This window comes from Poromitra crassiceps (genome assembly GCF_964638095.1).
Source record: "Poromitra crassiceps genome assembly, chromosome: 12".
Classification (NCBI taxonomy): Eukaryota; Metazoa; Chordata; class Actinopteri; order Beryciformes; family Melamphaidae; genus Poromitra; species Poromitra crassiceps.
In genome coordinates, this window is record NC_139632.1 from 16,960,374 (window position 1) to 16,983,263 (window position 22,890).

Here is a 22,890-nt window from a genome sequence, read left to right on the forward strand (position 1 = left end):
ATTATTTAAGGATTTCAAATTTGGCAAATGCCCTGAGTTTAATAAATGTCAAACACAGAATTTAAATTGCTGTGATGTTGCAGCAACGTAATTAAACCAAAATCTGTACTCAAAACAGAACAAAATGTGCCAAGCTGTGGTTGTACAATTGTAGGGATAAATTGTCCTTTGGCCACTATCAGTAAATATCTATTGGAACTAATAAGCCTTCAAATTCAAATTTCTCTCAGGCAGTGGTTCTCAAACTGTTTCACATCAAGGGGCCGTACACTCACACAAATTAGACCACGGACCCCCATGTGATATGATTTCGTCCCACAGTGCACATCTGATAGAATTCTAGCTTTTGTGATGACCCTCCCACTCTCCTGGCCCTGTCTTGCAGGAGTCTGGTGTTGGGGTTGTTAAGCTGATTGGGCACCTGGGCCCAGTGCACTCATTGGGCTAGAAGACCTTCAGTCTCTGTCCCTCCTCACCTATGCACCTTTTTGTTTAATGTAGTTTGTCTAGTTGTTTTTCGTTAGTTTGAGTTAATAAATTATTGTATACAATTTTACTTTGGCAGTTATTTTGGGTTAGTTTTAGTTAATAAATTATTGTATTAACTTTTACTTTGGCATGTGCCTTACCTCATGTTACTTCCTTGAGCCGGGTTGTAACTTATCAGGCGAGTCATGCATCAAAGTAAAAGTTAGATCATTTATTAACTAAAACTAAGGCACAGACTAGTGTGACTAGACAACACAAACTACAAAACAAACGAACAGAACAAAAGGTGCATCAGTAAGGTGGGAGTGAGACAATGGTCTGAACGTCTTCTTAAGCCCAATGAGTGCACCCAATCAGCCTAACAACCCCAACACCATGCTCCTGCATAACAGGGCCAGGAGAGTGGGAGGGCCAGTCCACTTTTAGATGTTTTACTACACACAAAGTGTTAAGAAACCCATGATCAAAATAGTCATACATTGTGTCATTGTGTTACTTGTGGTTGGAATTGTAGTGAAAATAAATGAGCCTTTTTGATGGGGACCCCCTGGAACCCCCTCAAGGCCATCGTCCCCCCAGACCCCACTTTGCGACAGACTGCCTGTAACATGGCTCCATCAAGTGGACAAACTGACTCATTGCTCAATAGTGATAAGACACCTTTATTATTATTGCAAGTAGTCCTTTTTGCTTGAAAACAACAGTACATGTATAGATCTTTGAAATATTGCATTTTATAACTGTAGGTTAGCAATTAAAGTATGAAGACTCATTATTTCACATGAAACTCAGTTATAAAGGTGAGTGCTTTGGCATAACTGGATTTTTCACGTGAGCAGTGCCTCACTATCAAGCAAAGGCAATGGACATCACAGACAGAGGCTCCACAACAAAGTGAGCACAGGAAGAAATATAAAGGATATCTTAGATAATATGCACATATTTTAATATCTGAAATATGTATCGATGTTTTTCTCATATACTTGATTTGCCTCCATATGTTAGACAATATAAAACCTTACCACAATACTTTAGCGCAGGGGTTTTCAAAATCTGAGACTGTGGGCCTCCCCTCAGACACGTGGACAAATTCCCCCTCCCCATCCCGATTATATTATTTGATTTCATTGTCACTCAACAATTGAGCCAAGATAGCCTGGTATTGCTGTTGACATACTTCAGACTACACCAAATACATAAAAAGGTCTGTCTGTACTGGCATTTAGATGTTTCTGACTCTGGGAAAGTGGGAAAAACAGTAAATTCCCCCAAACTACATATCTCTGAACGATCTCTTTAACCAAATCACACACATTTAGGCTATTCTATGTGACCTCCTTTTGAGAACTAATGTATATACATTTTTTCTCCACTGCCATTCACTGAGCCTCCCCTGAAACTGTTTGGAGCCCCCCTGGGGAGGCCCGCATCCCACTCTGAAAAGCCCCTGCCTCAGTGCTTTACAACAGACAGAGAAACAGTGCAGGCCTGCTGGCATGATCTCTGACCCACAATCATTCATTCCATCCATCTCCATTCATTCCACCATGGCACCTCAATAAAAAGAGAATTAAAACATAAACCATGACATCATCACTTCCTTATTAGGGATGGCTATATTAGGTGACACTAATGATGAGCGAGTTGCTCTCACACAGCATTTAACGCTAAACCATCACGCTGCTGGAAATAATCCAAAAGAAAGAAAACTGAGATATAGAATTCAAGTAAAAAATAAAATTTCAATTGAAATCAAATAAAAAAAGCATAAAAGCAATAAAACTCACTTAAAACACTGTTTTCTTCGCCGATACCGTTTAGTTGAAATAAAGCTGAAGATAAAATGTTGTGCGGCCATTATTGTATTAACACAAATTAACACAAAACTAAATTCTCCACATGCATCCATCATGACGCAACCAGTGTCCTTATCCACACATTTCCAGTCAGTGGCTCTAAGGGCCACGGTGACGTCATGGCACCACGGTGACGTCACGGTGATGTCACGGCACCACGGTCACGTCACGGCACCACGGTGACGTCACGGCACCATGACCTCAAGACAAACGCCCATGGACTGATTCATTTAAAGACACTTGTTTGTCCTCGCACTCAGCTGACAAAGATCTTCTAGGGACGATGAGTGTGGACCTTGTGCGTTTTACCCAATCTTTCAATACTGTGCAGCTGTATACAAGATAGATCCGCTATCCCGATGTCGACACATACAGACACTCCCTTGAAGCCCTGCAGAGTGGACAGGCTGGTTATTATTACCATACATTCATAGTCTCTCTGTGACTGGCTTGACCGTGCCTCCCACATGGCGGTCTCACCTGTGATTTTTGTCACCGTCACTGCGTCCTCCTCCGTCACTAATTCAGTGGGTGAAGCAGCCCGTCCGGTGCAGTTTGTGCAGGAGACTGTGTGTGAGGTCAAACGTGGTCAAGCTCACGCCCACAGCGATGGGCCCTTTCACCCAGTTCATGCTCAGACCTTTGTACAGCCCGCGCACCACCCCCTCCTGTGTGACGATCTCCCGCATGGTGCCCAGGATCGTGCTGTAGGTGGAGCCGGTGACGCCGGCCGTCTGCATGCGCCGACGCACCACGTCCAGCGGGTACGAGGCCGACTGTCCGATCACCCCGGCGCACGCGCCGAAGGCCAGGAGCTCGTGGGGGTGCGGCGCGGGACTCTTTGTCTTCTCTGGAGAGGATGGGCAAGAATGGCAGCAAATTAGGATGGAAACTACGTCAGAGAAAGAGTTGAATCTCTTGAGTCAATAACAGGAGAGTTTACACAGTATACACTATCAACGTTTGGACACACTTGATTCCACTGTTTCTCATGAGCTTAAAGCAATTGTGACCTTGAAATTTGTATGAATTCCTTTCTAAAGCCTTTATCTTTCCAACAAGGCAATGGGTGGCTACTAGTTGTGATTTTTGTAGACTTTTTTGGTCACTGGCATCATGCATAATTCCGTTTGTGTGATTTCATAGTTTTGATGTCTTCACTATTATTCTAAAATGTAAAAAACAGTACAAAATAAGAAGAATGCTTGTGTCCAAACTTTTGACCGGTAGTGAGTGTACTGTAACAGAAAATTAACTTCTGTGTGTGTAAATTTGACATAGATCACCACTGAATGCGAGAAGCATGCTCAGTACCTGCGTGTAGTTTCTTGAGGGTCTCGTAGGTGAAGAACGTGATGCCTGCATATGGGATGACACCCAGGATGGTGGGGGTGAAGCCTCTGTACAGCGTCTTCACACCCTCCTCCTGGGAGATTCGCACACAGGCGTGCATGATGTTGCTGTACCTGTGGGGGAAAAGGGCCTCAGGTAAGACATTAGGCACACTATATATTACAATGATCTCATTTTGTAGACGCTTTTGCCCAAAGCAACTTACAAGAAGTACACAAGAAGTACATTTTATGCTTTGATTTAAGAGTACAAGGGGATATATAGAGTACATCCCCTTCTATATCAAATATCATCAAATATCAAACCAATGTGATGAGGCTATTTATTTATTTTTTAATCAAGTTTTTTCAGATTCCCCCCCGTTTTCTCCATAATTTTACTTGGTCAATTCCCTGTCCTGGTCGTTGCGCCACCCCCTCTACCGCTCTGGGGAGAGTTGTAGAGTAGCACATGCTTCCTCCGATACATGTGCAGTCATCAGCAGCTTCTTTTCACCTGACAGCGAGGAATTTCACTGGCAGGATGTAGAGCATGGGAGGATCAGGCTATTCCCCCCCATCCCCCTGAACAGGCGCCACGACTGACCAGAGGAGGCACTAGTTCAGTGACCAGGACACATACCCTTAATCTCGCTTCCTACCCGCAGACACGGCCAATTGTGCCTGTATGGACACCCAACCAAGCCGGAGGTAACACGGGGGCTCGAATCTGCAAACCTCGTGTTGGTAGGCAGGGAATCTACTGTTGCACTACCCGGACACCCGTGATGTGGCAAATTTGTGACATTTAGTGTATTAAATTGCTCTATATTTGTCCCTTTTACTGTGATCAGAATAAAAGAAAATGGGACTAGAGACTGGGGAATCCCTTGGCTCTTAGCAGTGGGTGCTGTGGGACTGTAACAGTAGGTGGGTGCCTACATTTCTCTGGCAGTGACTGCCATCCGGGCTCGCAGCATGTCCAGAGGGTAGGTGAGGATCACAGCGGTGGTGCCAGCCAGCGAGCCGGCCAGGAGGCGAGGGAGGGGAGGCAGAGCTCTGAAACAAGAACAACACAGATTCAATTACATGTTAGCATGTGTGTCTGGAGTACAACAGTATTATAATGTAATTAAAATATGTACACTGCCAATCAAAACTTTGGACACACCTGATTGAAGTACGTTTGTCATTAACTTAAAGCCATTTTGATCTAAAGGTTTCACTTTTTTTTGTCGTTGCATAATTCCATTTGTGTTATTACATAGTTTTGATGTCTATTATTACGGTATTCTAAAATATGCGTGTCTAAACTTTTGACTGAATGAGACTTGAATGATACTGAAAGTTCAGTATGATATTGGTTATTAGACTGCATGCTGATATTAAAATCACCTGCCCGTGATTGATCATTTTCCAACAATAACAACAAATAAAATGACTAATGAAAGACATTTGGTGCATCAATAATCACCAAACTAAACAAGATCAAACAAGTAGCAGAGATCACAACACATGCAGCGGCTGCCCGGTTAAACATTTAAGTCATTTCCAGCAGGGTGTCTTCTACAAACGACTGTTCAGAGCTGCTATGTCAATTATTGTCTACTCACTTCCCCTGGTGGCTGCCCAGTAACCTCTTGTACTGTTCATGGGAGCTGAACTGGATGGCAGCGTAGGGGATGACCCGCACCATGGTGGCAGAGTTGCCCCTCCACAGACTGAGCAGCCCATCCTTCATGTACGTGCAGTAGATGAGCCTGAAGGCCTCCTGAGGACAGCGAGCGCAGGGCGACATTTAGCTTTTTATTTACTAACCATCAGAACACATTCAAGAGATTCCTGCTGTACAGTCAAGTGTCAAATCAGGGGCCGTATCCACAACACTTCCGACTACTAAGAGTTGGTGCTCGTGGTGAACTTCTGAGAAAACTCTGAGAGTGATGGACATTTTCTAAGAATTCCCCCTTAAAAGTAAGACTAAGTAAGTCCTAGTAAAGATAAAAGCTATTCACAAAGCATATTAGCTCTTAAGGTGGAAAACTGTTAAAAGTAGACAGGGGGACTTTTAGGAGCTCAGGAGTTTCTTAAGGAGGGGAGACAATGGCTGAAAGATGCAGAAAATACACATTACCGTAATGCTATTGTTATGAAGTCATCACAATGTTAAGACATTTATTGAGGACACACATCTGCATCATCTGCTGCTAACCCTCTGAGAGGACTCAGAATGTTTGTGGATACGGCCCCAGGTGTGCCAAAGTTAGGAGCTTGAGTAAGTTCATGAGTGACTGAGGTACAGTGAGTAATTAAAAAACGGAGTGAGACACTGACTGACTGACTGATTGATTGATGAGAGAGCACTCACCTTGGCAGAGAATCTGTTTGAGGACACTGTGACAGATAAAGGGAGAAAGAGAAACTCAAGAGTTAAACAACATGTATACAGGCTAAACATCTACTAATAGGATTAGCAGCTAGTTAAGCACTGTTACAACGGTCGGGGCAAACTCCAACTGTTACATGACACGATTTACTCTAATGACATCAACAACAGAATTCAAATTGACAGAAAGCCTCTAGAAATTATGTGTTTGTAAATCCTGTTTATGGAGCCTTGTGCTTGCCTTGGAAGATGATCTTGGTGCGATCCAGAGGAGCGATGACTGTTTTGGCCACGGCTCCAGCAAACGCACCACCCAGCAGGGAGTCCAGCACCGTCCATCTCTGCCTGAAGTCCTGGTTTTACACACACACACACATTTGTGTTGCAAGATTTGTGAGGACATTGCATCAACTTCCATTCGTTCCAAAACCGGTACCACTAAAAAGCTAACGGCAAGCCCTTAAGCTTCAAGCTTCAAGCTCTGTGAGGAAGTTATGACCAATAAAATGCTGAGTCAGCAAGATTTTCCATATTTTTCTCTCTTTATGGGGAAGTTTGATCCTCACACACACACACACACACACACACACACACACACACACACACACACACACACACACACACACACACACACACACACACACACACACGTAGAAGGGGTGACCCCAAATAGTCAACGATTCCTTCGAAGGAGTCTGAGTCAAATGCCAATCTCACAGTCGAATAATGGCAAAACAAGGATCATTCCATTCCAGCTATATGGGGGTGCTGAATGTCTGATTTTACATAGAATTGCTTGGTTTCTCCCAATAGATTGTGATAGCCTATTTTGGTACAGGTATCCTCATTGATACCGTAACTCCCAATTAAACAAACAAATCAAAAAAGCTCATGCCAATGGATTTTCTGATTGACAGAGTCTTATAAAAAAGAAAGAATAGTTGAATATTCATATTGAACAGCTAAATCTGATTCAATGGACAGAATTCTGAGTCAGGTACAGCTAAGCACATAATGCTTATCAGTACTAGTGCTCCCAGGTACAGTATATCCGTCAACAATGTAGGTGACATAACTTAGCATGTGCAACATCAGAATCACATGAGATGAGAACACCGAGCTGTACTTCCTTATAAATGGTAAATGGCCTGCATTTATATAGCGCTTTTATCCAAAGCGCTTTACAATCAGTAGGTACATTCACCCATTCATACACCGATGGTGGCAGGTTACCACGCAGGGTGCTGGCAGGACACTTCGACATGCAGACTGGAGGAGGTGGGAATCGAACCACCGACCTCTTTTATCCAAAGCGATTAGTGGACAACCCGCTCTACCTCCTGAGCTACAGCCGCCCCTTATAGCACGTATGCGTGTGTGGGTGTGTGTTCAGGGCACGTTGGACCCAATAAACAGTCTCAGTAGCTGATAAGGAGTGTTTGGCATGAATAACAAACAGGGTCTTTCGCAACTGTATTGTAATGCATACAACAGGTTTTAGTCCACCTGACTGGTGTTTGTTTACTCAGTGACCTAGATTAAGGACATAGGTTAGGATTTTTCTCATTTACATACACAGTATAATATTATTTATACACACAATCAATTTACCAATATGCATATAGCTACAAACTGAGGACAGCTGCTCTTTTTCCGTTACACCTGTGTGCTGCCTAAAACAACCACATTCTTCTATTCTGGGTAATTGTCCAATTGACCAGAGGACCAGTTGAGGGTTGGGTGTTTTGCTCCAGGGAAGATTAGCAGTATTGCTGGTGGGGAATGACATAGCAACTCTCCAATTTTGCATTTCACTCCATCCCCAAGCTACCTCACTTAGCTCACAGGGATCCATTCAGCAAACTTTTAATAAAAAGCAACTCATTTATCTCGGGGGGGGGGTTTACTTTGTGGCTGATAAACTCACTATTTCAATCATTTGAAAACGGTTACTCTAGAAAAACATCCTATGGTGCTAGAGTAAGCTGTCATGAGTCTCCTCTGTCAATGTCGCCTATAACTCAGTAAACTAAAGACAGTCTGATCTGACCCGGCTGCTGCTGGCCTGGCACCTTCCTGCTATTTAGAGCAAAGTTCTGACAGTGGCATGTACTCGAAAGCAAGCATGTACCACAGCCCCAGAATAGCCCTGACAGCCCGAGGGCCATACAATGTGGTTTACTTAACTTGAACAATATCATGAAATCATACTGATATTCAAGATCTGTAGCACAAAGGCTACATTTTTAACAGCTTTTACATCTCATTCAAATGCATTAGAATTAGAACTACTGCAATGATTCAAACGTCAACATGGTGTTCTAGACTTGTGACAACTTGACCTAAAAACACACTGCATACCACTGTCAAAATAAGTGGAACAAACAGCACTCACTTCTGGCAGGGGGCTCTGGTGGTGGTCCTGGGCCATATGTGCCCTTGACGGAAAATCAGGCTTTCAGACCGTCATTCAGCTCAACACAGTGAGACAGGGAACCTCTGCATGACAACAGAATGCAAATAAACATAATGAAAAGAAGTGGAGACAATTAAAGACACATTATTTCACAACGGAACAGAACGCCATGTCGCACTGCCACACAAGCAGCCTTCACTGTAAACATGGTATCACATTACAACAAGATACAATGACCTATTGGAAGCCTCACTGTGCAATTCAGCGTTATTTTGTCCTAAAGCACTAAATACTTTGTCTAATTATACTCAAATGCAATGAACTAACTAAAACAGATGTGGACGAACTTCTGCCACACCTCAAATGAATCAACTGCGCAGTGCGCACCACAACATCAGAATAATAATCAAACAGGCCTGTGGCAACTTAGTAGCAATACTAAATCAAGATAATTTCTTTGTTAACAGACTGCGATTTATTACCTTCCTCCAAAAGACGGAAGCCCGTGTTTGCAAAATCCGCTTGGTATTTATTTGTCCGACCCAGATTCTTGCACACTTCTTGTTTGCTCACTGGAAGCTGGTCAATCTGTTTGTCTTGCAGCAACACGCTGGCTGGCTATGTTGTGTCTGAACGTCTCACGCAGTTGTTGACGTTTCTGTGAAGGTGATTGGAAACGCCGCTGTAGGAGAAGGTTGCCTATTTTTAGACGCGTCTGCGAGGATTTTCCCCCCCGGCCTTGTAGTTGCTGGTTGGCTGGGCTTTTCAAGGGCTTTATCGATCGAGGGCAACCTATATGCTTGTATGCTTATGCTATGTGTTTTGGACTACAATACCCATGAACATCCCGTTACTATGATGAAATATCGCGAGGGTTGCTACAACATTGGGTTGCCAGTTTGGGGCTAGTGCCCAAATGAGCCGTCACAATTTATTTGCAGCGATTGATGCTTTTCCTGACTGTTCATTTAGTGTTCTCCTCATACTCACTGAGCAACTATAGCCTTCTACAATGGATCATGAAAGTAAAATGTTTCAGTTGGAGGCGCTCATGTTAATTTCTGACAGTTCTTCTGTCTAACTTTCGGTTCAGGAGCCGTGCCAGTGCAGTTGTAATGTGTGATCCTGGTTTCAGGTACATTATAAGAAAATATCCACAAAGGTTTCTGAATGTTATTTGCTCTGGATCAGTGACATACAATATAGTCAATCAATGCTCTAGATCAGAGGTTTTCAAACTCAAAGTCTGACACTGTGGGCCTCTTCCATACCCCTCGGCCCTCAGACAAAGCCTGGAACTCCCTCCCCACCTGTTGACAATTCCTATATGCCTATGGGATCGTGATTGTGTTATTTAATGATCCCAGACACTCAATAATTGAGCCAAGATAGTCTGATATTGTTTGACTTCAGACTACATCAAATAGGCTATATAAAAAGGTCTGTCTGAATAAGGCATGTATTTGTTTCTGACTCTGGGCGTCACACACATAGGCTATTATATGCGATGTGATCTCCTTTTGATAACTAATGTAGCTAATAATAATGTAATATGTTTTTCACTTCCATTCACTGAGCCTCCCCTGAAACGGTTTGGAGCCCCCCTGGGGTGGCCCAAATCCCAATTTGAAAACCTCTGCTCTAGATGCACTTCTTCTGTAATTAATTTCAACAAAGGCCCTATCAAATACGTATATACACATATTCTAAATCTTATCCATAATAATTCCACATTTGATTGAAGATGATTAGTGTAGGCTACATCACCAAAATAAAACTTGAGTGAGTAGACACGACCTTTGTCGAGGGTTCTACGCGACCTAACCTGGCAACCCTGGACTCTCTCGCCACAGCGCTGAAAAACTTGTTGTTGTTGTCGGGGGAAAATGGCGTCAAACGTAGAGGCCCCGGAGCCTTGGTACCTCGCCCTTCTCGGTTTTGCAGAGCATTTCAGAACCTCTAGTCCGCCCAAAATCCGCCTCTGTGTGCACTGTCTCCAGGCCGTGTTTCAGTTCAAGCCCCCGCAGAGGATCGAGGCCCGGACGCACCTCCAGCTGGGCTCGGTTCTCTACCACCACACCAAGAACAGCGAGCTAGCCCGCAGCCACCTAGAGAAGGCGGTGAGGAGACGGGACAGCCGCTCTGGGAAAGAGCGGGGATGGGGCAGCGGAGGGGATGGGCAAAGGCCATAGCCAGCGCAATCAGTCACGGGGAAGTGTTAAAATAGCTGTCCCGTGTCGAAAGTTACTTTTATTTAGAGAAATTTGAAATGCTAGATTAAATTAGCATTCCGTTTGTCTACCGTTTTATTATTGAATATCCGAGTCGCTCGCTTTCGCTGTCTTTACTGGTGTTCGCCAAGTCAAGTCAAGGCGCTTTATGGAAAAGTTTCTGATTAAAAGTGAATGCACGTCTGGCAATATGACACTGCTAGTGCTAACATGTTTGTTTTGTATCTATTTTCTTTTTGCAGTGGTTTATATCGCAGCAGGTCCCTCAGTTTGAAGATGTCAAATTTGAGGCTGCCAGTATTTTGTCAGAACTCTTCTGCCAACAGGTAAACTTTTTTTAATGAATTTTTTGAAATATTTGGTTTGCCAAGCTTTGGATTTGGAAATACACGTTTTTGTAAATTAACGTTTTATACATAAATATTGCTTGCACTTTTATGTAAGATTTCTTTAAGTTTAACTTTATGTAAGGAGATGATCCTGGTGTCAGAAAGAAAGGGTGGATATGTTTATTGCTTCTTGCAAAACAGTTGTTCATATCGTTCATTTCTGTTCATTCATTTTCAGAACTTGGTGGATTCTGCAAAGCCCTTATTGCGGAAGGCCATCCAGATATCACAGCAAACACCTTACTGGCATTGCAGGCTGCTGTTCCAATTGGCGGTGTGTGTTAATATAAACATGTCCCAATGAGCATAGATAGACACTTTATTGCATTGCTTTACTCACTCAGTTGATTTTCAGATGCAGTGCTAGCAGTACTTTGAAAAGAGATGCACAACAACCATAATGGTATTGTTGTAATAAGCTTTTCTGACACCAATTTGCTCGCAGCTTCTCTTAGTTAATGTCTTTGGAAGATTTCACCTGGCTCTTGTGTCTAAATAGTCTTTTTAGGTGTGTGTCTTATTACTTATTGCCTCATTATCTCCTCCAGCAACTTCATACACTGGAGAAAGACTTGGTGTCAGCATGTGACCTGCTGGGTGTTGGAGCGGAGTACGCCAGAGTAGTTGGCTCAGAATACACCAGGTACATTTTGTCCTTTCCCTTTATTGATTCCCCCCCTACCCCCCCACAAGGCTTTTAGAGGCAGTGTTATTAAACATGGCCACCAATACAGCTGTAGTACAGCCATTAATATATTGGTTGATTCGATTAACTTGATGTTGGCTTGATGTCTCTGCTCTTTTTTTACAGGGCGTTGTTTCTCCTTAGTAAAGGAATGGTGAGTCTTCTGGTTGACTTTTTGGGAATTAAAAAAATTAAACCTTTTTCGCACCTGTATTATTATGCCTTTTTCTACCGTTTCCATTCACCATGCTCAAGTAAGGATATTTATTATGGTAACTCTGGTGTAAAAGTATCGTAATTATTTGGCAGTATGAACAATCGCCACGCTTTCATTCTTTCAACACAATAACACTTTATTTTACTTGTCTTTTCTATTTTCTATTTTCACTCTTGGTGTGAACGCAACATAACACATACTGAGTATGCCGATGTTTTCTTATCTTCCAGTTGCTGCTAATGGAGAGGAAGCTGGGGGAGGTGCATCCTCTGCTCACGCTGTGCGGGACCATCGTGGAGAACTGGCAGGGAAACCCCATCCAGAAGGAGTCACTGAGGGTCTTCTTCCTGGTCCTGCAGGTCACACACTACCTGGATGCTGGACAGGTGTGAATCCAGTCTGACAGGGTTAAGAAAAGCAGAGGAGGGAGGACATGATGTTCCTAAACGCCTGGGGGGGCATTGTTGATCAGCTTAGGAGGGTCCATATTGAATTTGTAATGGCCGGGCAATGGTGGCTCACCTGGTAGCACGCGTACCACAAAGGCTTAACTATCTAGCTATCAAAAACAACTAAAAGTTTATTGGAAACTTTGGCACATAAACAAAGAAGATGAGAGTATGCAGTAGGCTGAGACAGGATATATTGTCATGTTTTTCCCAGGTGAAGAGTGTGAAGCCGTGTCTGAAGCAGTTGCAGCAGTGCATCCAGACGATCTCTACACTCCACGATGACGAGATCCTGCCCACCAACCCAGCAGACCTCTTCCACTGGCTACCGAAGGAGCATATGTGTGTCCTCGTATATTTGGTAATGCTACCTATCCTCCTGGTCCACCTGAAAGCTACAGAAAGTTATCGTCTCCTGTATGTTGTTTTTAACACATTCATTCGACTGCATTAGGAAGTACTGTGCTAATTGGTTCTCTATGCTAAATGTATATTCTGTCATTTTACAGGTGACGGTCATGCACTCAATGCAGGCAGGCTATCTGGAGAAGGCCCAGAAATACACCGACAAGGCCCTCATGCAGCTTGAGAAACTAAAAAGTCAGTTATTCCACTTTTCCCTGTGCATTTCCACAAAAATCATTCAATATGAGTGAAGCTGCAATGTGGAGCCATGCTTTTGGGCTGAAGAGAGCTTGAATATTTAACACTAGGGGTGTGAATCTTTGGGTATCTTTTGATTCAATTCCGATTCCTGTGGTCACAATTCAATTTATTCAAATTCAATTAATTCTCAATTCAAAATTATTCCTGATACAAAATTCATTCTCGATTAAGTACATAAGGAGATTTCAGGATCTACTCAAGTCCGCTGTGTGCGAAGAAAGGCGGTTTAGCAAATTATGGCATGAAAGAATAAAGTGTATACTATATATATATATATATATATATATATATATAGTATCAACTGATTGCACTAATGTAAACAGCACACACAAAGGCAAACCTAAGACAAATGATAACATTTATTCATGCTTAACTTGCACACAAAAAACGGCTTAGTATTTCTCAGTTCTCAGTGACTTCAAGAAAAATAAGTTATGCTAAAAATAAAATTGAAAAAATCATTGATTGTTGGGAGTTGTGAATCGATTCAGAATCCTGGAAGATAAGAATCGCGATTCTTACATGAATTGATTTTTTTGTGTGGACGCCCCTATTTAACACCGCTTGCTCATGCTGTTTCTCCATTTTGTCTGTTGTTCCAGTGTTGGACTGCAGCCCCATCCTCTCTACCTTCCAAGTCATTCTACTGGAGCACATCATCATGTGTAGACTCGTCACAGGTCACAAGGCTACTGCGTTACAAGAGGTACAATGCTCCTGATCCATGGTCATTTCTTGACTTTAAGTACCGTAAATTCCGGACTATAAGCCGCACCTTTTTTCCCGTTTTTTGGCCTTTTTTGGCCCCTGCGGCTTATATAACGGTGCGGCTTATCTATGGATTTTTTCCAAAAAAAAAAAAAAATCTCTCTTTTTTAGCACTCTTTCTAACTATAAATCCTATATAACTATAATAAGTTTTAATTTCCTCTCTTGCCCTCTTTTCACCACACTGTATGACACTGTGTGCACTGTAAAAAAACAACACAGGTGGTGTTGTGTTATGTTGTTTTGTTGAAATGTTAATAAATGGGAACAGCCATCTCTTTCCCGACAATCCCCTCTGTGCATGAACCCTTACATATGGTAATTAAACATTAAAACACAATAAAAAAAAATAAAAAAAATACCATTAAAACACCCGCGGCTTATAGTCCTCAAGTGCAGCCACCTGGAAAGCTTGCTTTTGCCACATCTATTAATAAAATGAGGAACAGCATAAATGTGAACACTGACGACTTTCTGTCCTGTACCTCCAGATCTCCCAGGTGTGTCAGCTGTGCCAACAGTCCCCCAGGTTATTCACCAACCACGCTGCCCAGCTTCACACGCTATTAGTGAGTATTTTCAACCTCAACATTTGTGTGTACAACTGAGCATGCAGCAGGTTGTCGGTGCAATTTCGGCTCGGGTCCAATTTCAGCTCGGGCAGCATTGTGATTGGCTGTACGTCAGGCATGTGGTGGGATTAACGTGGGTAAAATGGTCGACAGTTTTAGATTAGCTAACGCTAAGCTACTGATGTTATCATACATGAGGGACATTAAAAATATGAATCAGGGTCAGGGTTAGGGGTTAGGTTTAGGGTTAGACCCCGTTGTGGACCCCGAGCTGAGCACATCCGTTAGGGCGAGCCAAATCTGTAAGCCGAGTAGATCCTGTACCTACACAGGCATGCGTTTTGGAACCAAGGTTATTATTGTGAGCTGAAACTTAAAGGAACACAATTTTCAACCAGCTTTGTATCATTACAAAATCAGTAGTATATCCGAAAACTGTAAACAGTTTTGCAGGCATTCAGTTAGTTTAACAGTTAGTGAGAGTTGATTTGGGTGACGTGGACCAGTGATGTCATTCATGCACAAATGACATCACTGGTCCACAACTTAACTCAAATCAACTTTCAATAACTGTCAAACTAAAGGAATGAGTGCAAAACTCTTTACAGTTTTCGGATATACTACTGATTTTGTACTGAACAGAGCTGGTTGAAAATGGACGGAGTGTTCCTTTAAGACAAAAACTAGATGTAAAAAAAACATTGGAATAAACTTAAAGTGGAAACAAAAATAAAAAGGGGACTTTGTGAAAAAGAACAATATTAGACTAAACCAACTAAAATGTAATCAAAATGCACAATAAATGTTTATAGTTTTTGTCTTTCGGGTAATGTGTATGGTGTTAAAAAAAACGCTCTTAAGAAATCCCATCCGTATTTCAGTGAGTAATTGACATCTATAACGGGTACAAGTAACACACATTCTTTTCATTCCCTAGGGTCTGTATTGCATCTCAGTGAACTGTATGGATAACGCAGAGGCACAGTTTACCACAGCCTTGCGGGTGAGTGCCTAGTTGGCTACAAATATCTGTTCAAATGTAATTGGATGTAGCTCTTTATTGTATTGTATTGTATCGTATTGTACTGTGTTGTATTGTATGTGCTAATTGGGGTTTGTGTTACAGCTCACCACGCACCAGGAGCTATGGACATTTATTGTAACCAACTTGGCCAGCGTCTACATCAGGGAAGGAACCAGACACCAGGAGGTTAGTTTAATAACACATCTTTGAAGTAAAACCATGAAGGAAAGAATAGTCTTGAAATAGTTATGCATAAATAAGACACCACTTGATTTGATCTGAGTCATGGGTTATTCAATAATTCAGTGCATCCAGGCACTGGTCAGTTAGAAGTGCAACACAAGTACAGTCCATGTTTCTGACAATTTACTAGTGACGGGCTGCATGCAGTATGTGCCCTGTTTCCCTTGTGTATGTGTTCAGCATAGGGCTGTCAAAATTGGCCCAAAATTGTATTAGAATATTCCCTCAAAACAAAACGTATTCTTTTGAATATATTCGAATACTTCTTCTTTTTTGCGTTCCTGGCAAGGCAAACCAATACAACCAGAGAGCTTATATAACTACTCTTAGTATATTTATTTGAACATAAACATTTTTATTATTTCAACATAAACATAGTTTTTTTTCCAAATATTTATTCAGTCAGTACTAATACAGTAGTAGCCTACACTTTTGTAATGTTTTTAAACCAGGAAAATGATATATGTTTTTATGTTGCCCTCTTGGCCAGTTTTTTTTACCTGGTTAAATGTAAAAAAAAAATAATAATAATAATACATTTGAATATTTTCATATTCAAATATTCTTTTAATTTTTATATTGAATATTCTTTGACAGCCCTAGTTCAGCAGCCCCCAACTGTCACTAGCCATTCTGCTTGTTCTGTTGAGTCCATATGTCTACATCTGCACTTGCTACTACTAGACTGGACCAAGAGGACCAAATTATGTCCATCCAAGAGGCCAGCATGTTTTTGGTCTTGCTGTTTTTTTAACAAGTACACATTCATCCGATTCATCGTCCATCCATAAGAGTTAAGGGGCATTCCTACTTCAACAAGAATTGGTTAGTGGCAGCTTTTCCAGGAGTAGTGTATCTTTGTTATGTACTCCATGTTCACTTTTTTATAAAAATCTGTTTGCTTTCCTCCAGTGTACATAACATCCAGTGGTCTTGTGGTTGTACTGCATACGTGCTTTCACAGTGATCTTAGTCATCCATTCAGCTTTCATGGAGATGATTTCGCCAGACACATGTCTGATTGTCTTATTCACACATATCATAGACCAGTGGTTCTCAAATTTTTTCACATGAAGGACCCCTAAACTGACAAAGATTAGTCCACGGACCCCCATTTGATAGGGTTTTTTCCCACGGTCCCCCATATGATAATAAGATTGATGCTTTTAGATGTTTTATTACAGAAAGTGTATAAAACCCATGACCAAAATAGTCATTGTGTTACTTATGAATGGCATTATAGCAAAAATAAATGACCCCCCTTTTGGCTTGGGACCCCCTGGAACCCCCTCAAGGAGCCCTGGGGGTCCCTGGACCCCTATTTGAGAACCACTAGACTACTCCACAGAAACAAATAGCATGACCATCTGAAGGGAATGTAGCCTACCCCCCCTCCCCTAAAAGGAGACTTCAGAGTGAACTATGAATTTGCCTAATATTCAAACTCATTCAACTCATTTCCTTTTCATTACTCCTCCAGCTGTACAGTCTCCTAGAGCGAATAAACCCAGACCACAACTTCCCAGTCAGGTAAAATAGACAAAACAATGCCAAACACCAGTGCATGTTTTCTTTCTCACTATGTAATTAGGCTAATATATCTATACAATACAAATATATATATTTTTAAACTCCTGTACAATCTAATTTGAACCACTTGTCTCTGTTTCTGATCCAGCTCCCATTGTCTACGTGCTGCAGCCTTCTACATCAGGGGACTCCTGTCCTTCTTCCAAGGACGCTACAATGAGGCCAAGTACGGACTCTGCACACATTGTTTCTTGCAAACACACACACACACACACACACACACACACACACACACACACACACACACACACACACACACACACACACACCCTGAACTTATCAAAGTGATGTTTTCTTCCCTTACATGGAAATGCATTGAGAGCACTTTCTATGAATAGTGAAGGTATGGTCCACACTGTGATGTGTAGTCATAAAACTCAGCTGTACCAGCGTTCGTTGTTGCAGCACTAAATCTGAAGCGCAGGAATTTGAGGCGATTCATAATGTTGCTGCTACAGAGATACTTTGCGTGTTATCGTCCACGGTGGCCCAAGTGAAAGCCAATGAAAATCAATATGTAAATGCAGTTTTGCATATGAAACACCCCCCTGATCATCCACACCCATGTGCTAGCACAATGCATCACAAAGTAGATATGCCAGAAAGGCAAAGAAAGTATGAGTTCTTGGCAGCATTATTAAGAGAAGAGGTCGTGTCCTAGCTTGATATTCAGAGTGAATTGTCAACTCGTATACTCATTTCCATCTTCTAGTCTGAGATTGCACTCTGAGGTATTTCTATGGCGGGATCGCCCCAGGGGAATTCCAACCAATCACTAGAGACCAAGTCCAACTATATTGGCCTGAATCTTAGGTTAGTTACTGCAGTCAGGGGAATGAAAAAAAAAACACATCTCCCCTTTGAATAAATGCCTTCCAAGCAGTGTGCCGTTCGGATTTCAAAGTAATTGGTTCTTGTAATCAATTTAAAACAGCCTCGACAGCAGAGAACGGTCGCAACCATTGTTATTCCTCGGCGCAGTCTTCACAACCGCGCGTGACAACGGCTTAGTCCCGCCCATTGGGCTGTTTATTGACACTGATTGGCCAATTGTTAGTCGCCCTCGGCGCTCATTGGCTCAGCCTTGGTGTCAAACGGAGAAAATCTATTTGCATATATGACGATGGCAGACCAAGAGCAGCCAAACTCAACTCCGTGAAGTGGGCAGATTTGAAGGTCTGGACCCAGGCAATTCCCGTCATGCTAGGCAAAATTGTTGGGAGAAGATATGGTAAACCTGTTTACAAGGACAGCACTGAAACACAGTCAACTGAAACGCTGTCAACTTACCATATTTGGTTTATTATGAAACTTTTTAATAATCAGTTACCATATTGCCTTGCCAGAGCAAGTGAAATTATTGTGCAGCGGTGTGCTTTTATGAATCGCCGCGCAGGGATGCAAACTAGTCACCTTTAGGTGACAGTCACCTTTTAGATGTTTGAGTTTTCCGTCTGCCCTGGTATCTGTCACTTTAGTTCGCATCCTCGTTCAGATGCAGATGGTGGAGCCAAAATGGCATAAACTGTAAAACTGAGGCGGTAAACCCCCATTGATGCATGTCCTCAGTATCCTCAGACAGATTTTCTCACTTTTTGTGTTGCAGACGTTTCCTGAGAGAAACCCTGAAGATGTCCAACGCCGAGGACCTGAACAGACTGACTGCCTGCTCCCTGGTTCTGCTGGGCCACATCTTTTATGTGCTGGGAAACCACAGAGTAAGACTCAATACCTGACATGCACTTTTCACTCGGTCGCCGGCGCCGCCAAATTATGAATTGGGTTCAAACACTGCGATTACTTCCCAGGCACATGAACGGATTGCAGTCTACTTTGTTTTATATCACTTCTATTTAAACATATTTTTTTGTTGACAAAGTATATTTTTTACTAAACTGTCAAGGCAGTGCAGAGAATGTAAATCTCTTTTTCATCCTGTCATTTTCATTGATGTGCGATCCTCGCCCAGATTCACTGGTCTGTGATGTTTCTCTACCACTGTTCTCTGACAAGTTGTCATCTTCTCCTCAGGAAAGTAACAACATGGTTGTACCAGCCATGCAGCTGGCCAGCAAGATCCCAGACATGTCTGTTCAGCTCTGGTCTTCAGCACTGTTGAAAGGTACATAAAGAACTTGGATGAAAACACAGGATTGTCCACTATTGACAAAAGACCTGATTTTCCGTCACATTGTGGCTTGCGGTACAAAATCTATGATGCCAACAAGATAAACAAGCTGTAGTTGAAGGAAGGTTTTGACTCTGTGTTGTATTTGCAGACTTGAACAAAGCCCTGGGGAACACCATGGATGCCCATGAAGCAGCCCAGATGCACCAGAACTTCTCTCAGCAGCTGCTGCAAGACCACATTGCTGCCTGCAGCCTCCCTGAGCATAACCTCATCAGTGTATGTACAACAGCTTCCAAGTTTACACATCATTGCTCCCCATTATCACTTGTGACTCCACTGCCTGACTGGATTGACAATTTCTCACTTGCTCTGTTTGCCTCGGCTGCGTCTGTGTTCTGGATTACCATAATTACATTGTCTTTGTGTCTGTTTTTCAGTGGACCGATGGTCCTCCTCCTGTCCAGATCCAAGCCCAGAATGGCCCCACCACCAGCCTTGCAAGCTTGCTATGAGGGACCCTTCTGTCTCACACATGATGACGCTAGCTGGTACATAATATCACATGCAACAGATGGATGCCCAATAACCTGCTGTCCGGACCCACTGTAGTCAAGATTTGAGCGGATTTAACATGAGGCTCACGTGGTTCATTGAACATGAGACTCACGTGGTTGGGGCCTTCACTTTATGAGCTTCTCGAAATGGCATCCTAATAGTCAGTTTGTTAATAATTGCTCTAAAAAGATTTGCCACTACTGTTCTAAACTTTGGCTGTTCGTGGATGCTTGCTGGGTAAAGGGGCAGAGGTAGACACACTTCATTGGAGTGGTGATTAAGGACACACAGAGACCTACACAAGGGCTTCTTTGCCTCAGATGTCGAGAACCCTTCAATGCATTAGCCAGGTTTCTCTTCCTTTCATTGGAAAATAAAGGGGATAGATACAGGGGCAGTAGAAGAAATGTAGAAGAAATTAATTTATTCATGTTGATATTTTTGTAACTGTTGGTAAATATTTTGACAGCTTGGCTTTTCTTTGTATGAATGCTATTTTTCCTCATGCATGGAAGTTACTGATATGGGCTCCCTGTACAATTGTTGCTGGCCTGAGTTGCTAAAAACGAACACTTGGTAGATAATTTGTTACACAATATCCACATTGGAGAGACACATCTTGTCCTGTGTTTTCACAAACTAATCAATTGAATTGCATGCTGTAAGATGCTAGATTGGAAACTATAGCCAGTGTAGGAAATTAATATATTCTTGCCCCCACTGTCTAACAAGTGGGGGCATTTACAAAATGTTGGGGTCACTTTAAAAAAAATTCATTGGTGCATACATTTGCTCAAGCGTAGTGTGAACAACATTGCAGTTTGTGTGAGTGTGTTCTGGCAACCAGCGTGCAGGTGCTAAGTGTGTTAACTTAAATAGTGATGGGAATGAAAATAAAACTAAAAATCTTGGTGCAATTTTTGCCCCTTGATCATGGGTTTTAGGGTCATTCTTAGATTTCTTGGGGCATTTTGCCCTTGCCCCTGGATAATTTCCTACACTGACTACAGTACATTGTTTAGAGATGGACTGTACTTAGTCCCTTATGTGCAGTTCTTTAATGGACCAGAAGATGCCTCTGTTGTGTCACCTATCAATGAGCAATGTTTAAATACTTCAAAATTTTATAACATTTGGTGGCTCTGAGAGATGCCACTCACCCTTTTTTTTAAAACACACAAAATCCTGTATATTTTTGAAGTTCCATAATATATGAATCCCTGTTCATGTATTTAGTTTTACAAATCATGTTTAGGCTTTTGGAGCTTATAGTAATCTTCAGATATTCAAAAAGCAAATTTATTTTATTTTGTAATATTTTAATTTGTCTTCATAGTTATAGTTATTGGTTTTCTTTACAGTATGTTTGTATAGATTTGCAACTTGTTGAACCTTTATTGTACAGTGACATTTTATAAAGTCAATTTAGTAAAGTGTGATATGTATTTTTAGCTATCCTATGTAGAAATCAAACTCAATGCTTGGTATTTAAGGCACTCTGTTAGGACACAGTTTAAGCTTGATTACTGGCCATATTCTATCCAATGCCTCTGTTTTTATTGCTTATTGTTTTCAACAATTTTCCAATAAAAATATGATTAAAATGGTAATTTGCTGCTGATTTGTTCATCAGTGTGCAAACTTTATATGCTTTTATTATTCCTATATTAACTTTACTTGTATGGCACCTATCAAAACATTTTACAAAGTGGTTTACAACAGGAAAGTGGCACTGTCAAAGTGCAAAGCACAAGTGAATAGTCTATACAATGGCACAAACTCCACAAAATGGTATCATGTGGCTTAGATTTCTGTTTCACTGGTTGATTGAATGTTGACTCCCTGCGTGAGCAAATGAGCTCAAAACATTTCATGCTTATACAAAAAAAACATGCAAGATCATGAGACATTTTTTTTGCGATGTGGCACATTGCCAGACTGTGCTTGTCTTTACATAACCTGTTTTCCTACCAAAATAGAGAGGTGATGTAATGCATGACTTCCCAAACCTTTTCATGTGAAGGACCCCCAAATAAGTGATCCATTTAGGCCATGGACTCCCTTTTGTGCTAAGGTCTTGTCCCAGGCTTCCCCATTTGAGACGGTTTTTGTTCTTACATCTGATATAGTCCAGAATGACATAACTGTCTAGGTGGCATAGCCTAATGGAGAAGAGTGAAGTCACTAATTAGGAAAACTGTTCTCTTGTGCAATTGTCTAGGGAATAAAATTAGAGTGAAATTAACGCCACGCTTTTCTTTATCGAGGACCCACTGGAACATTCTCAGGTATGCCTCGTAGCCCTGAGAGTCTCCACTTTGAGAACCACTAACATAATTACTCAAAGAATTTTGTAGGCTTTGTTTTCAGTGCAGCCTGGATATGCTCAGTTTATAAAATGTCATGATGTTGATTGGCCTTGTACTGCCTCCAAACGGGCCGGAATTTCAAAATGTTCATTGAAATGTCCATGTAGCCTAAACCTTTGTGAGGGTGCAGAATCTGCACCTCTGAGGATCCCTGGGGACCCCAGTGGTGAAGAGCGTTGTCCCCACCTTCACACCCTTATCTCCTGGACATGTTTACTGAGTGAGTGGTGAAGCGAGAGAAGAGAAGGCTGCTCCCATGACTCCCTTGCCACAGCACAACTATCAGGCTAAATAGAGCAGCCTGAATGGGGAGAAGCCTGCGGACAACTGTGGAACCTCCTGGATGGCAAAGGATGTAGTTCGAGCTTGAGGGACCAGGTATCCACCACCACCGTCTGCAACGATCTCTTCAGGGTTTGAACCTCTCTGGCTGTCCGTCTGCAGGTGGTAGATGATGTTTGGAGGTGATGTAGCTTGCACAGGTTTGCCATTTGCTGGGAGACAAAGAGGGGCGTATTGTTAG

General features: G+C 42.1%; 2 protein-coding genes across 4 annotated transcripts; one reads left to right on the forward strand and one right to left on the reverse strand.

Moving 5' to 3' along the window:
• Positions 1-1,177: 1,177 nt before the first annotated feature.
• On the reverse strand, positions 1,178-9,231 carry LOC310786629 (mitochondrial coenzyme A transporter SLC25A42-like). Of its 3 annotated transcripts, none has more exons than XR_014553229.1 (9): positions 8,961-9,231; positions 8,458-8,561; positions 6,304-6,415; positions 6,045-6,070; positions 5,290-5,447; positions 4,619-4,735; positions 3,660-3,811; positions 2,475-3,195; positions 1,178-2,444 (listed from the first exon to the last, which is right to left on the reverse strand). XR_014553229.1 is itself a non-coding variant. In XM_083647868.1 (9 exons), the coding sequence occupies exons 2-8, from the start codon at positions 8,491-8,493 to the stop codon at positions 2,870-2,872; spliced, it is 927 nt and encodes a 308-aa protein (XP_083503994.1). In that variant the 5' UTR covers positions 8,494-8,561; positions 8,961-9,231; the 3' UTR covers positions 1,178-2,736; positions 2,826-2,869. The 3 variants fall into 3 exon arrangements, 2 of the variants coding, with proteins under 2 accessions (XP_083503994.1, XP_083503993.1); XM_083647868.1 differs by having other exon boundaries at positions 1,178-2,736; positions 2,826-3,195; XM_083647867.1 differs by having other exon boundaries at positions 1,178-3,195.
• Positions 9,232-10,364: 1,133 nt separating this feature from the next.
• On the forward strand, positions 10,365-21,597 carry LOC310786621 (MAU2 chromatid cohesion factor homolog; the record flags this gene model as incomplete). The annotated part of the gene is made up of 18 exons (XM_083647858.1): positions 10,365-10,598; positions 10,952-11,035; positions 11,277-11,372; positions 11,647-11,741; positions 11,910-11,937; positions 12,231-12,386; positions 12,664-12,810; positions 12,959-13,049; positions 13,718-13,821; positions 14,375-14,452; positions 15,393-15,458; positions 15,582-15,665; positions 17,203-17,252; positions 17,401-17,478; positions 18,919-19,030; positions 19,344-19,434; positions 19,592-19,719; positions 19,881-21,597. 18 exons carry the CDS (start codon positions 10,365-10,367, stop codon positions 19,953-19,955), a joined length of 1,797 nt encoding a protein of 598 aa, XP_083503984.1. The 3' UTR covers positions 19,956-21,597.
• Positions 21,598-22,890: the final 1,293 nt, after the last annotated feature.

Bases quoted from the DNA above. Each gene is read 5' to 3' on its own strand.
- LOC310786629 (XM_083647868.1), bottom strand. From the start codon at position 8,493: ATGGCCCAGGACCACCACCAGAGCCCCCTGCCAGAA. The intron at 6,416-8,457 runs GTGAGTGCTGTT...GTGTAAAACCAG, and splicing joins ACCAGAGCCCCCTGCCAGAA to GACTTCAGGCAGAGATGGAC. The intron at 3,812-4,618 runs GTAGGCACCCAC...TTTCCCCCACAG, and splicing joins GCAGTCACTGCCAGAGAAAT to GTACAGCAACATCATGCACG.